General features: G+C 41.3%; 1 protein-coding gene across 2 annotated transcripts; it reads right to left on the bottom strand.

Moving 5' to 3' along the window:
* Positions 1-104: 104 nt before the first annotated feature.
* On the bottom strand, positions 105-14382 carry exoc3 (exocyst complex component 3). Of its 2 annotated transcripts, none has more exons than XM_026150356.1 (16): positions 14201-14382; positions 12992-13190; positions 12527-12746; positions 12229-12401; positions 11345-11557; positions 10785-10963; positions 10308-10424; positions 10032-10149; positions 9634-9759; positions 8774-8874; positions 6710-6820; positions 5449-5590; positions 4669-4791; positions 4363-4524; positions 3833-3954; positions 105-485 (listed from the first exon to the last, which is right to left on the bottom strand). In XM_026150356.1, exons 2-16 carry the CDS (start codon positions 13133-13135, stop codon positions 281-283), a joined length of 2256 nt encoding a protein of 751 aa, XP_026006141.1. In that variant the 5' UTR covers positions 13136-13190; positions 14201-14382; the 3' UTR covers positions 105-280. The 2 variants fall into 2 exon arrangements, with proteins under 2 accessions (XP_026006141.1, XP_026006140.1); XM_026150355.1 differs by having other exon boundaries at positions 12992-13193.
* Between the last annotated feature and the right edge of the window lie 1402 nt (positions 14383-15784).

The following is a 15784-nucleotide window of genomic DNA, read 5'->3' on the forward strand; positions in this document are numbered from 1 at the left end:
TAACTGAATGCTGTACACAAGTCAGGGGACAGCTAAGGTAAAGAAACATGACTGACAAGAAACAGAGTAACACAGGGAAGTTCAGTAAAAGGAGAGGACATAAAGTCTTGTGATGCAGTCCATTTATACAATACAAATTGTATTTGTTTAAGCAGGCATGTGATCAGGAAAGAAGGAACAAAATGAGTGAATACAGAAAACAGGCTGCAAGAACCAGTGAAAAATAAAGTATCCTTTGTTATGCTAGTGTGACCGAAGGAGCTGGACATGGAAATAGGCTTTATTTTAGCAGCTTTGAGGTTGCCATGGAGGTCATTGTAGTCATGGTCGTCATGGCAATGGTGGGCACAGCGACGTCTTTAAAAATGGACTGTGTGACACCAGAATGTGACACTTTATTCTCGCTGAGCGTTCCGATGATCATCTGCCGCATCTCCCTGCTGGCATCACCACGCACAGCAAGCAGCGCCTGGATGTGCTCCTCCCTACAGAGAGCCGGAGGGACAAACAACCTCAGCCACGTATAGGCAAACTCATTATAGACACATGCTGTATTCCGCGTGGTGTTGATGGCCTTGGTAGCACTGTCACGGCTCACTCGGTGATCAGGCACACTTCAACATTAGTTGAGGCACTCTCTTTTTAAACTAAGTCTGAAAAGCTTTTTTCTCATGGCACGGTCATGCTTAACAGAAAGAACACCAACACGATTCAGCGTGCACGCCCTCATCAAGATGTGTAAACAGATTGCATGAAAAACTCTCGTTTCTAACGCTGCGACGTCAGGAGCAAGTTCCCACCTGGAGTCAGAGTGGAATATTAATCAGTTCATGTTTTAACTTTGTATGTCTTCCTTCCAAAGAGCACTTTAACCAGAAGCATTTCAAAGTGGACATGAAGCACTACATGTACAAAGGCGAACTTACACCATGGAGCTCTGCTCTCAAAGATGTGATTCTGTCTGTGAAGCTGGGTTTAAGAAACAAAGTTTATAACCTTTATAAAATTTTATAAAGGTTATAAACTTTTATAAATAAAAGTTTATAACCTGGTGATGTAACCTTGTGTACTGACAGAAGATGGCGCCAAACACTCAGAAATGTAAGCACTTCTTAAATCCAGCTACACAGACACTGTTACAGCTCTGTCAGGTTTGGAGAGCAGGGCTCAGTAAATGAGCTTTATACACTTAGTGCTTAATGTGCACTTAAAGCTCCAAATCAGTAAACACACAGCATTGGGAACAATAAAACTGATAACTAAAATGTATCAAATGAAAAAACTATACCTGCACACGAGAGGCAAACACTTGAATATTTAATCCACTATAAGTTTGTTAGAAGCTGCTTGATTTCTTTGCCCTGGTTCCCAGCACCAGTTCTGGATCTCCATTGTGGTTCCCTATAACTGCCACGGAGTCTTTCTTTTAAGTCTGTTTCCTGCAGCCCGTGTTTGGGTCATCACTCGTGGTGGTCTAATGGCTGCACTGTCGCAGCAAAAGTGTCTTGAACCCTGGCTGGGGCCTTTCTATGTTCTCCCTGTGAGCGTGTGGTTTCCTCTGACTACATCCTCCCTCAGTCTAAAGGCATGCATGGATGTGAGGTAGATATATAGAATAAAGTGTTGGTTAAGCTTAAAAACGAATAAATACTATATGAATGTGAGTATGTTGCATTACTCCTACACTAAACACACACCTAACAATAAGTACTTTGATGACACGTTCAATACTTCCAGATAAATCCAGCGTTACATCTATATCAGTCTCTGAGAGCAGGAAGTACTCTCTGTGCAAACTGTCCCGTTTCATTTTACTAGCAGACTTCACAGCTTTTTTTTTTTTAACTGTTAATTATTGTCAGCCACTCCTTGGCCACGAATGTCATGTGACACTGTGCAGCTACAGTAGAAATGTATTGTGGTGGGTAAAAACCTTATTTTAAGGAAAAGCAACCTAATGTCTTTTATTCAAACTCAGATCTGACTGGTGACACTATTTGTGTAGGTTTTTTCAGGGTAACTACTGCAATTAAAGCTTATGCTATTTCCTCAAATGACCATGAAAGCAGCAATGTGAGAGAAAAAAATGTTTAGTGTAAATGTGCCATATAAAAAACAATCCCATCATTTCAGTTCTTGTATACAGTGGGGCAAAAAAGTATTTAGTCAGCCACCGATTGTGCAAGTTCCCCCACCTAAAATGATGACAGAGGTCAGTAATTTGCACCAGAGGTACACTTCAACTGTGAGAGACAGAATGTGAAAAAAAAATCCATGAATCCACATGGTAGGATTTGTAAAGAATTTATTGGTAAATCAGGGTGGAAAATAAGTATTTGGTCAATAACAAAAATACAACTCAATACTTTGTAACATAACCTTTGTTGGCAATAACAGAGGTCAAACGTTTACTATAGGTCTTTACCAGGTTTGCACACACAGTAGCTGGTATTTTGGCCCATTCCTCCATGCAGATCTTCTCGAGAGCAGTGATGTTTTGGGGCTGTCGCCGAGCAACACGGACTTTCAACTCCCGCCACAGATTTTCTATGGGGTTGAGGTCTGGAGACTGGCTAGGCCACTCCAGGACTTTCAAATGCTTCTTACGGAGCCACTCCTTTGTTGCCCGGGCGGTGTGTTTTGGATCATTGTCATGTTGGAAGACCCAGCCTCGTTTCATCTTCAAAGTTCTCACTGATGGAAGGAGGTTTTGGCTCAAAATCTCACCATACATGGCCCCATTCATTCTGTCCTTAACACGGATCAGTCGTCCTGTCCCCTTGGCAGAAAAACAGCCCCATAGCATGATGTTTCCACCCCCATGCTTCACAGTAGGTATGGTGTTCTTGGGATGCAACTCAGTATTCTTCTTCCTCCAAACACGACGAGTTGAGTTTATACCAAAAAGTTCTACTTTGGTTTCATCTGACCACATGACATTCTCCCAATCCTCTGCTGTATCATCCATGTGCTCTCTGGCAAACTTCAGACGGGCCTGGACATGCACTGGCTTCAGCAGCGGAACACGTCTGGCACTGCGGGATTTGATTCCCTGCCGTTGTAGTGTGTTACTGATGGTGACCTTTGTTACTTTGGTCCCAGCTCTCTGCAGGTCATTCACCAGGTCCCCCCGTGTGGTTCTGGGATCTTTGCTCACCGTTCTCATGATCATTTTGACCCCACGGGATGAGATCTTGCGTGGAGCCCCAGATCGAGGGAGATTATCAGTGGTCTTGTATGTCTTCCATTTTCTGATGATTGCTCCCACAGTTGATGTTTTCACACCAAGCTGCTTGCCTATTGTAGATTCACTCTTCCCAGTCTGGTGCAGGTCTACAATACTTTTCCTGGTGTCCTTCGAGAGCTCTTTGGTCTTGGCCATGGCGGAGTTTGGAGTCTGACTGTTTGAGGCTGTGGACAGGTGTCTTTTATACAGATGATGAGTTCAAACAGGTGCCATTCATACAGGTAACGAGTGGGGGACAGAAAAGCTTCTTACAGAAGACGTTACAGGTCTGTGAGAGCCAGAGATTTTCCTTGTTTGAGGTGACCAAATACTTATTTTCCACCCTGATTTACCAATAAATTCTTTACAAATCCTACCATGTGGATTCATGGATTTTTTTTTCACATTCTGTCTCTCACAGTTGAAGTGTACCTCTGGTGCAAATTACTGACCTCTGTCATCATTTTAAGTGGGGGAACTTGCACAATCGGTGGCTGACTAAATACTTTTTTGCCCCACTGTATGTCTAAAGTACCATGCTGAAAATATGGGAATGATGCTGGCAACAGCTGGAATGCTAGCCAGCGTTAGCATGTGTCTGTGTACCTGATATCAGGATATTTAGACACCAGCGTGGAGACCTCCAGGAACAGCAATGTGGGGTCAGTCAGCTTGAACACTTCTGCAATAGCAGTGATGGCACCACAAAGCCAGTCCGTGTCCTCACCCTACATGGTTAAAAAACAAAAGAGAACCAAGAATATTTTCATGTGCTGCTGTGTGAGGATCGTGTGTATCATCTGCTTGGCTGTTAAACTCTTCACAGTACATCAATTAGAGTTAGGGTAGAAAATCCACACGAAAACAAAACTTGAAAGAGTCAAGTCTGAGCTCATTTAGGTCAATATAAAAATGAATGAGGTATTATGTTAAATTAATATACATTTGAAATATATTTTAGGAAGTCAGACATTATTGTAGTTCATTGTTTTGATTAATCTGAAACATTGTAGTCACTCGAGATCCTGGATTTTTGATTTTCATGAGCTACAAGCCGTAATTATCAAAATGAGAGAAGAAGCACACACTGTCCACATATTTCCATACCAAAGAGCACTGCACACATGTGAACTTACCGCAGCCAATTTTCTAAAGAGGAACTTGAACTGATCAGCTTCCTTCATCATCCTTTCAGCTCCCTCCTTTCTCTCGTCAGGGTTTTTAAAAGTGATCCTCTTTTGCATCACTGCTTTAATGTACTCGACTACCACCCTGCGCAGGGCCTCACTCGTCATCTCCTGCACACAGCACATAGAGCAGGTTAGTCCTCAGAGTAGAGTTACACTACAGCTGTGGAAGCTACGCAAACAGCTCAGACCTACATGCTGAAAACATCGTTATTCAATTTCACTGGACTCTACGGCTGTTTGCAAAACTTCTACCTGATTGAAAGGTTTCTTAATCTTGTTGAAGTCATTGAAATAGTCCTCCACCGTCACACAGATGGTATCCACAGCATGAGAGCCTGTCAGCCACTTCCTGGTCAGCAGTTCGTTCAAGTGACTCTGGAAAATGCAATGAGAGAATAATTTGTAATCAGTATTTAAACATCAGAGGAAATTCTTATCATTCATTCGTAATGCTAAAATAAATCCTCAGTTTAAGAGGTTTCACAAGTTCCTGTGAAACAGCTGGAACTCAACTGCACCCTCGACTCACTTTCAGCTGATAAATCTGTAAAGTTTTTGTGTTGTTATTGTTACAATGTGTGAGCAAGGAGAGCAGGCTGCTCATTTACTCGCTCAAAGACCCTCGAAGCAACAACACCTAATATACAGCAGATTCATTTGTCTCTTATTGATCAACAGGAAATATATAATGGATTTAAATGTGATTATAAACACCTATATTCCTTTGAAGTGGACACCAAAATAGTAGCTAAATGCTTTGCTGCAAGACTAGAGAAAGTACTTCCTCTGAAAGCCGTGGACTGAACGTGACAGGCGTGTTTTCTGGACCACCCAAACAGTCAAACACTAGTTTCAGGCTCCGTGCAATGAACACGACTGGCATCCTTTTATAATATATTTAATAAAAATCTGATTACAATATCAGACCAGAGTTTTGTTTTTTTTAATAGAAAATGAAACTAGAAATACAACAAACAAGATATAAACATGTAGTAACTATAGTATTATTAAAAATATACTTTGTTTTTTTACCTCAAGATCAAGGAAAACTTCATCTAACAGGAACTGACAACCCTCCTTTGCCACCTCATTGAGCGTCCTCTCTATGGCAGCATCACTGTCAGTGGGCTCTGATGACTGAGAGTACTTCCTCTTCAGACTGTTGATGGACTCCCTGAGTGACAGATGGGACTGTTTACAAATGAATCTTCATAACATGACTGAGCCATAAATCAGTTTCACTGACAGACAGCATCAGCGGTGAGCCGCTTTCACCAGCCTGTGTTTACAGAACACATCACACCCTAGTGGCTTATATTAATATTGGCATATTTTTGCATGTTTTCTCACCATAACTTCCAGAACACCACTTCTGAATTTGTGATGCGAAAAAAAACAGCATGCAAAGTTTTGAAAACGAATTAAAACATAATAAATAATACAAGGACATATAACCTTATAACTGTTTAAACAGTACAGTCATTGCTAAATGTAATAGCAGTAAAGCATGAATTTGGGTAAAACCTGTGCAACAATAAAAAACATGATGCAACATCTTCCAGCTGACTGCAGTTCATAAAGAGTGACGGAGGACTCTACGAAGGACTGAGTAGCACACATTGCTGACAGTGGCTTATACTGAACATTTCACAGCATCAACCAATAAGCAGAGGCCTTTGTTATGAAAAAGGGACAATCCTGTGAAATTCTTATAATGACTGTCCCATTGCTTTTATTTTGAAAATCAACACATACCTGTGGTCAATAAAATAACTTCCTGTATAACACTAAGGGCTTATATTTTGAAAATCCAAAAGTGTCTGAAGCACATTTTCCTTCTATTAGGAAACTGAGGGCTTTTATTTTGAAAACTTGACACACTTTGTCCCTTCTGTTAGCCGCTGCTGTCTCTTGTGCACCAGGATGTGTGTAACAAACAGGAGCAGCTGATGAAAGTGATTTGCCTTCATTAAGATCTCAGCACATCACAGCTTTGCACAGCTTGAGCTCAGTGTCGCTGAGCTCTTACTGTATCAAGCACAGGTAAAAACAGAAATCTTCAACAATCTTTGCCAGCACACTGCCAGCCAGTGTGATTTGAACTTGTCTGAGATCATTCGTAGATGCACCTGTGGTGTCACAATCTTAGGTGTTCGTGCCAAGCGCCTGCCCGCCCAGCGAGCTGATGACAATACCCCATCAGTCTGTTATGGCTGATGGGGTGAATTAGAGTAATCCACCTCTTATTTGGATAATATGTTAACACTAGTTCATGAATGAAATTACAACTCACTTAAATGTCTGGCAGTTGTTAATGATGGCTATCATATACTGCACATAGCACTGAGGCAGCTGCCTGTCTCTCAGGTGCTCTTCTTTGTAGCTCACCGCCTCCTCCCTGTACCTGCAAACAAAACACACATAGTTACTGGTAAAGATGTTCCCGTAGTTTGTTCTCTTACTTGCTCTCTAAATGGATGCAATTACTATTGATTATTAGCTACTTTTAATTTGGAGAACCGGGGACTTTTATGAACCACGTTGAGGGTAGAGCTGGGCGATATATCGAGTTTTTAAAACATATCGATATATTTTTATACGAGATATAAGATGTGACAATATCCTTTATATCGATATAGTCTATGTTACGTTATAATTATAGTTGTGGAGCTGCAAGTTTGCCTCTCTTTCGTCCACTTTTGTCTCTACGCAACGTTACTCCGCCTCGCCTTCACTGAAGACAACTCCCCCTTCTCCCCCATCGCTTCACGTGCAGGCAGCGACAAGATGGACACGGCAAATCTCCGTTAACGAGTTACTGCGCATCGCCCCATGCGTGGGGCTGGACAGCGTCAACGTGTTAACGAGCTAACCATGCTAACGAGCTAACCGCGCTAACCCTAAAATCCTTTCATTCTCTCAAAAGTTGACAGCGCGCCTTATGTATGAATTCTGGTTGTGCTTGATGGCCGCGAACCGATTTTATGTGGTACACGGCGCTCAGCAATCTGTCAAAAATGTTTGAGTACGACTTTGGTAAACTACGGAGCTGCACCGCTTGATAGATTGTCGGCGCATTACGGCTACCGAGGAGCTTCGCGGAGTGATACGTACTGTGCTTCAACGTAATATTACCGTATTGTGTGTGTATAAGGACCATAAATGGCACCTGTAAGAGACGTGGTTATGAAGCGGATTTCAAACTCCAGGCTGTCAGTCATGCAGTAGAACTTGGGAACAGAGCAGCTGTGAAATCTGTCTGTCTTTGTTATTACGCTCAGCATCTTTTAGTTTACATTTTGACGGCACAATTGTGAGCTCTTTGTTTAGCACAAAAACAACATTGTTTTCTTTTATTTATGGAGCATTATTATTTAATGAATGCTCATAATTTAATTTTGAGTAATTTTTCATGTACATCTGTGCTGTATGTTAATAAAAGTGCCTGTGTGACATCTGGGACACAGCTTTAACTAAGAACTCTCTTTTTGTTCTTACTTTATGGCTTAAAAAATATCGAGATATACATCTTATATCGCCATCCAGCTAAAAAATATCGAGATATGAATTTTGGGTCATATCGCCCAGCCCTAGTTGAGGGTGTTCATTTTGGGCCCAATGTTGCAAGATGCACTTGTAGCACACTTCCCAATGAAGTGAGAACAGAAACAATTAGAACCGGATTCACATCACAACAGGTTTATTCATCACAGTGATCCGGATTCTCTCAAATGTTTAACAGCTTCTATTCAATGATTAATGACGAAGCCTCATCACGCTGGTTTTAACTGCTCCACAGTTTTTCAGAGAACTGTGTGAATTGTTTCAATCTGTCAGTCTCACAATAAGTCAACACTAGGAAATGCAGACTAATAATTCTCGCACACATTTTAAACAATGGTTATGTTGTGTGAAACTGTGATGTGAGGGTGCGCAAAAAGACAGCAGATGGAATAAGAGTGCTAAAGGGCCATTAGTATATAGTGCTGTGCAGCGTCAGTTCATTAAAGTTGCTGGTGAATGATTTTACCTGCAGCACCAGAATGGAAATAAAGGTATTTGTCAGTGTAACTACATGCAGTGAGTTGTCCCTTAGTGTACACCTCAGTGGAACTATTAAGTCCTCGTGAAAAAAGTGGTGCACACAAGGAAATAGCTGCAGGAAAATACAAGTTTGTTTGCACAGCGCTAGGGTTTGCATATGTCTGAGCATGAAAATCAAGGCCTGCAACTCACTACTCCAGGAGGAGCTTATCATAAAGCTGTGGTTTAAATGACACCTTCATAAAATTCAAAATCACTGACATTTTTCTTGAACTGTTACAAGAAAAGTTAAAAAAGCGTATGACAGAAATACCTGAGGAGGAAAGTGTTCATTTGTTTCAGGCAAAGCTTCAGAACCTTTTCTTTGAAATCTCCATCAATCTGTGCAGCAACTTGTAGGTTCTGCTCAAACATCTGAGGAGTCGAGACAGAATCAGAGGAGCACTTTCAAGAAGCAAGTACAACGTAGCAGACATCACACAGTACACTGAATGTCACAGCAAATCCTTCAAACTGCAGTCAGTGAGGGACAGCTTCAGTCTAACACTGTGCCTGAAAAGTCTCCATGACCTGATCAGTGTGACCCCGATACTTCCCCCACCACGCTTTAGATCTCATTTTTTCTTCATCAAGCGCAGTGAAAATAAACTGCTTTTAACAATGAGCAGTGTTGGAGAGTAACTAGTTAAACATAACCAAGTTTAATTACAGTCGTATAAAACTATCTCCTCCTTTCTGTGCTCTGCCTCTTCTCTGCCAACCAAAGTGCATTACTGCAGCAGTGACCCAGGCTGAGGCAGGTGAGCATGCCAGTGAATAAGCAGAGACAAATGTTTACAGGAATAAAAATGGTGCAATATCAAAAGACACCAACCTAACAGAACGTGTGGAACCTGTAAAGGATCCTCTGCTACTGTTGAAACATTTTTACAAATAATCAAGTGCAGTTAAACTAATTAAAATAGTTACTTGGCTTGTTACATTTTAAAGAGGTAGCTAGTAATGCTATTGAAAAAACAGGCGTGGTCTGTAATATGAGTGTTGACGCCAAGTTAAAAAAAACAGTGCGGACATCATCTGGCTGAGAACATTCACACGAGGCGTGTTATCAACACGGCTGAAAATCTTACAGCTCTGTACGGGCTCACTCCTCACGGGGGAGCTGCGTGTTACCTGAAAGACGATGGCCGGCAGTGTGGTCTGATAGTATCCGTCTTGATCAGCCTCAGGCTCTGTGTCCTTTTGCCAGTCTTTCTTATCCGTTTCCAGGGCCTTGCGCAGCCAGCCTGTTATATTAGACTAAAGACATGAACGTCAAACAGAAACAGGAATTGACTTGATTTCTGTTGTTTGTCATTTTTAATGAGATGCTGACATTACAAGTTACAGATATGAGGACATGAGGAGTTGGTTTCTTTTGCAGTTGGATGTTCAAGGAGCCGGCCTACTGTAGTGCAGCACTCACAGTTTTTAATTGCATGAGAACTTAAACTCCACAATATACTGTATAAATAATTACAGGCACAATAACTTGAATGAGACAATCCAGAGAGTTCCTGGTAGCAACTTACTGTAAAGGTCTTCACATATTTGCTGAGCAGGTCGTCCACCACCTCTCGCGGCAGCAAAGGCTCCAGCTGGTGGATGTCACACTCTGAACAGAGCTCTGGATGGCCCATCATCTCCACGCTGGGACAAACACACACACTCGTTGTATAACAGTACATCTGTCACACCTGCAGATTCCTCATGAGTTTTGCTCAGCAGTAGTAAGATGCCCCAGGGTTAGGTCAGTTTACATACATGCTTCCAAGCAAAGACTCACAAAGTGTGCTTTGTGTGTGTACCTCTTATATGTGTTGAGGACCCACGTCAGAAGAGACACAATCTCATTAGCCTCCAAGTCCTCAGAGGCCAGTTCTTTGACACGCATGGACACAGCATTATGGTAAAGACGGAAAAACCTGAAACACGCATACAGGGTGCACATGTGGGTGAGCACGTCTGTGAATACGACACACAAAAGCATATATGTAGAATATATCGTTGACTCGTGTTTATTTAAAAAGGACAATGCATACGAATGAACACGAGCACTTAAATATACCAGATTTAGCCAGACTCATTTTCACATGTAGTCCTGGCGGGGGGCTACTAAATGTACAAAGCCCTTTACCTCACTATGGAAACAGTTTGATAGATCTGCAGATCTTCAGTTTTTTAGTGATGTACAAATAAGCTGAGGATTGTTGGGATTGAAAGACATTTATAGACATTTAACATAACTGCGACTTCACACTCTTACAAGAAATGATATGTCTGACCTGTTGAATGTGTTGTAGTGTGGAGGGAAACACTGCACCATGAGATTTTTGACAACAATCAGATCATCCAGAACATATTTCCTGGTTATTTCTAGAAGACGAACCAGCCACATTTTATCAGCCTCTCTTGTGACTGCTTGTGTGCCCTCAATGCGGGTGCTGACTGTACCCTCCAACACCTGCAACAGAATCCACCAAAGGCTTCATAAATGCTCACTGGCTTTGTGGCTGCGTCAACCATGAGTGCAAACACAGGTTTAAATGAGTCAAAGGGGTCTCCATAAGTGGATGGAGATCACTGTAGACATACACCAGTCCTACAGCTGACAGAATACTAACCACATGGTCAGAAATACAAAGACTGAAATATTTTATGAAGAAAATGAAAATAAAAGCAAAGGCAAATTAAATGTAAACAAGTTTTGGATAAGTACTCACAAACACAATGACTGATACGATTTAAGAAGAGTTGGCAGGTACTTAAAAAGATGTGGAGAGTTTTCAGACCCTTTGAAATTGTTTTTTCTCTCAGTATTTACAAAGTATTATCCTGTTCTGACCTCAAACATCTTGTCCTTCCACTTTTTGGGCCGCCCAGGTGGGATGAACCCAGTCTGCTTTTTTCGGTCAACCATACGCCGATCAATCTTCTCCTCCCGCTCAATGATACGAACTACTGACACCAGCATGGTGGGGTCACGACGAACTGTTACCATGGACCGCTGCAGTACCATCCATAATTGTTTAGCCAGCTCGTCTGACAGTCCCTGAACCTGGAAGAGAACAGATAGAGCGAAAGCTTTTTGAGCGGCTTCTCTACAACTACCTGTGTTGAACCAGGCCATATTTTTAATCACAGGATTTTTTTGTCTGGTTAAATAAAGGTTAAAAAAAAAAAAAGAATGAACACAAGTTTAAGGCATTGGTGTCCCTTCATGAAGCCAGTCAAACGATTTTTTACTCATAAACTGTATTTTTTTAAACACTTTTACTATCGGAGATTTTTATTCACTTTTTTCAGACGTAGCTCTTTTATGCCTTTTCAATGCTTTCAACATTCAGAGTTTTCAAATGACAAAAGCACCTGCACTGTGTGTGAATGACACTGACTTGTCCAATCAAATTCTTAAACAAGGCAGGTACTGCCAGTTGACCGGGATGCACGAACTTGTACCCAAGAGGACAATTCCAAGTGACAACTGGAACTCGGCTTTGCATGTATTCTACATGCATATTATTTGCATGAACTTTAAGCACACTGTAATGGAGTTTGACCACCAAATGTATTCTAGCAGGCACGTGCGCGCAACCACACAGGTAGTCTGAGCAAACTTATTTGTAACGTTTGTTGTATTTTGTGATGGATTTTGTTCCAAGCTATATTTTTAGGGGCAAGGCTGCCACTGGTCCAACTCTCTGCATCGACTTTGCTATGTTCGCTTACATCTTCAAAGTAGATGGAAATGAGATGCATGTCACTGGTGTTCCTGCTGTCCATACGGTACTGCTCATACATGAGGTCATCACGTGAACACTCCAGCTCCATCAGCTTCCTGTGGGCCTGCAGCAGCTCTGCCTGCTCTATCAGCTGCTGTGTCTCTCCCACTATCTCTGGCACTAGACACAAAGCAAAGGAAAAAGACACCCATGCCAGTAAAAACCAAGAGCAGATAAGGTTTCTATAGTAACAGAATATTGTTGGCATCTTTTAGATTGAAGTTTTTAGGTTCAGCTAAACTTACCAGAGAAGATATTTTTTAGGTTTTCCACAGCAGCAGCCAGCTGGCTGTGCTGAACTACAGCATCCTTGACATCTTTTAGGTTTTCAATGGTGTTAATGCTCTGCCTCCAGTCTTTACTGACATCAGCCAATGAACTCTGGATATCTTTGACATCTAGCAGAGCACTGTGCAGCTGGGTCAGTCCAGTCCGAACACCATCCAACTGGGACTGAATGGCTGCCTGAAGAACATCAAGGACCACCAGGAAACATTCATGTTCAGCATCATTGTTGAATTACTGGGACTTAATAACCTTGTGCTATATACAAATGCTTTGCTTTCTTGTTTAACGTGTATCCATCTACTGTGTAGATTACTAATGAATACATTCTCTATAAAAAAGCATACCTTTATCTTAGCTGTTATTGAATTAAATAGTAGACATTGCTAAGATAACAACAACAGTACACACAGAGGAAACATCACCTTGAGCCGCGCTTCCACTGACGCCTTTTTACGGGCTTCTCTTCTTCTGTATTGCTCCACTTTATCCAGCTGATCTGACCTCTGCAGCATCCCTGCCACACGCTGCACTGCAGTGGCAACTGCCTCCCTGCTTGTTTCCTCCATAGTCCTGCTCAGCAAATAAGGTGTCAGGTGTGTCCAAAGGTTTCCACACGAGGACCTGCTTAAAGAGAGAAATATCGAAAGGGCTGATCTTTATGTAGCAATGCTTTGCTTTACAAACTTTAACAGTCATGACTGGTTTAGATACCTTGATTATTGTGGACATTAAACACTACGTGTATAAAGGCTAATTTACACCATAAAGCATCTAAAACCTGGCAGGAATTTTCACACTGTCTGGATTTAAGAAGTAAGTTTTTTGAACATGTTTAGCACCATCGTGTGCCAGTAATTCAACCTAATTCAATCTGATCTACAGATGCTCTTATCACTGTAATAACATTTTGAACGCTGTAGGCCATAACAAGATCATCTGTATCCTTCTCTAACTCTGTTTCTGTGATGAGCTCTGAAACTTGACTGAAACGCTTCAAATAAGCGATTCCTCTGCAGATGATCAGTTGGCTGTTTAGCAACTACTTTTTCAAGAATTTGCGATAAAAGGAAGGTAGTTAGCCACTGGTTTTGGGGACTGTATGCTGCGGGTCTAAGATGGTATTCCACTTGTGAAGACACATACAGATTTCAAGGTCCTGTTTATAAAACCAACAATGCTGTGCAATTATTGAAGGTAAAGTCTAATCCTGACACATCACATGCACGTGAATGTCACGTCCATTATTTTCTTCCGGTTATCCCATCCGGACGAAGGGGCGCTGGAGCTGTCACAGAGCAAGAAGCGGACTAAACTCTGCTCTGTCGCAGGGATAGAAAGCCATTTCCAAATGACAGTACTTCATTGGCAGACACTGTTAAATGGCTTCTGTGGTCCTAATGCCGCCGCCTAACGTTAATGCAACACAACAAAAGCTAGTGTTGCTTTTGCACTGACAGCTATAACACCGCATCAGAACACAGTCGTGACTGGATCAAGTACACAATTCAACTAACGGTGAAATGAAAACAGATGATCCAACGTAGTAAATGGATGCTAAGCTAACAACAGGCGAAAACGTCCCAGTGTCAGCGACAATACAACAAGCTAGTTCTTCAGAACCGGACACTTACCTCACTTAAGGCAAAACCAGAGGGGAGACAAAAACCATATCTACCAGTATTAAATATATTATTATTTCAACTAACACAGCCTTTGTTGTCGTTGTTCAACTTCCTGCTCCCAGCAGCGCAGGAGACGCCTGCTGCTCCTTCTTCTTGGCTGTTGACAAACAACGAATTGGTGAAATACCGCCACCAACTGGTATGGAGTGTGGATCCACATGTCACACAAATGCGTTTGTCCAAGATAATTAAATATGGCCTGATAACTTTTGCTTCCTGATTTATTTCTAAGTCAATCAATGAAATCTAGTTTAAGATTAAATCCATTTAGGCTTTCAATCAGTTTTCTTGCTTCTTCCTCATACAGTGTAATATAACATTCTCTATTGTCTCATCAATACTCACATTTTTCATTGCAATGTTTCCCTAAAACGAATAGTTTAGCCCAGTGTGCCGAAATCTTTTTTCTCCTCCTTCCTGTCCTTTCTTTCTCCCGTTGTTTTTGTCATCTCTCCTTCATTTTGTGTTTGTGTTATATTTTATTTTTATTGTACTAAAGCTGAACAAAAACAGTTTTTGGTTGCACATTTTTTTAATGTGTAATCCAATCCAAATAGAGCACGATTTAAAAACATAACTTCGGCGTGCTGTGCAAAGCACCCCCAAAGATTTATTACTTTTTTGACAATATTTGCTGTTTGTGTGACACACTACAAAAAATATGAAAAGCATACAGTACTGTACTTGGTTGAGATGTAATATTTTAACAACAAAAGTATAGATATCCCCTCTCCCAAAATGGTTTGTTCCAGCTCGCCTCTCCCCTGCTCTGGCTCTGGTGCCCTTTGTGCCAGAGCGATGGTGGCTGAGACGCAGCAGAGCGGAGGTGTGAGTGCCTGGCTTAAGACAGGACATATCAGCTGCATGTTACTCTTTATATAGTTAGGTAGGAGTCAGAGCATGTTTCTTTTTAGCTGAAAAACATTACACCAGGTGACCTGCATTGTTGAAAACGTGTTTTCCGATTATGTTTGCTACCCTACAATCTGTCCTACTCTGTAGTAAAATCAGCGCCATTTGACCGTCCTGTTGCTCCCATTGAAATGTATACAGCCTATTTAAAAGCTAAAACTTACAATTGTTCGTAGCCTGCTGTTGTTACCACTGTCCTGTTTGAAATGGATACTTACTAGCTAACTGACTGGATGCCCATTACTCCTGTTGTGTGTGTGTTTGTGTACAGAGAGACAGCCAGGTTCATAATGGATATAAGGAAGTTTTTTTTTTTTAAAAAGGAGCCACATCAGGTAAAAGTGTAAAATCAAATGATCTGTAAATCAAGAATAATGTTGGATCAGTGTTTCAATATTTATATCCTTTATTAGATGTTCGTGTGGTTTAGTTATTTGCCTTTTGGTTGAAAGTACACTGAGAGAGGACTTTTTGTTAGTGATCTTAATAGTATTTTTTTCATATTAATGTAATTTTTCATCTAATTGAATAAATTCTATTTGTGTATGATTGTCAGTCCAAAGAGGGAGAGAGGAAAGAGGAGAACGTAAGGAGAAAGTACAAGGTGAGGAAGAAACAGGT

This window comes from Astatotilapia calliptera, chromosome 18 (genome assembly GCF_900246225.1).
Source record: "Astatotilapia calliptera chromosome 18, fAstCal1.2, whole genome shotgun sequence".
Lineage (NCBI taxonomy): Eukaryota > Metazoa > Chordata > Actinopteri > Cichliformes > Cichlidae > Astatotilapia > Astatotilapia calliptera.

Excerpts from the sequence above, each read along its gene's own strand:
- exoc3 (XM_026150356.1), bottom strand. The coding sequence starts at position 13,135 with ATGGAGGAAACAAGCAGGGAGGCAGTTGCCACTGCAGTGCAGCGTGTG. Across the intron at positions 12,402-12,526 it reads CCTAAAAAATATCTTCTCTG|TGCCAGAGATAGTGGGAGAG; the intron begins GTAAGTTTAGCT and ends CTTTGTGTCTAG. Across the intron at positions 486-3,832 it reads TCTAAATATCCTGATATCAG|GGAGGAGCACATCCAGGCGC; the intron begins GTACACAGACAC and ends GGCTCTCTGTAG.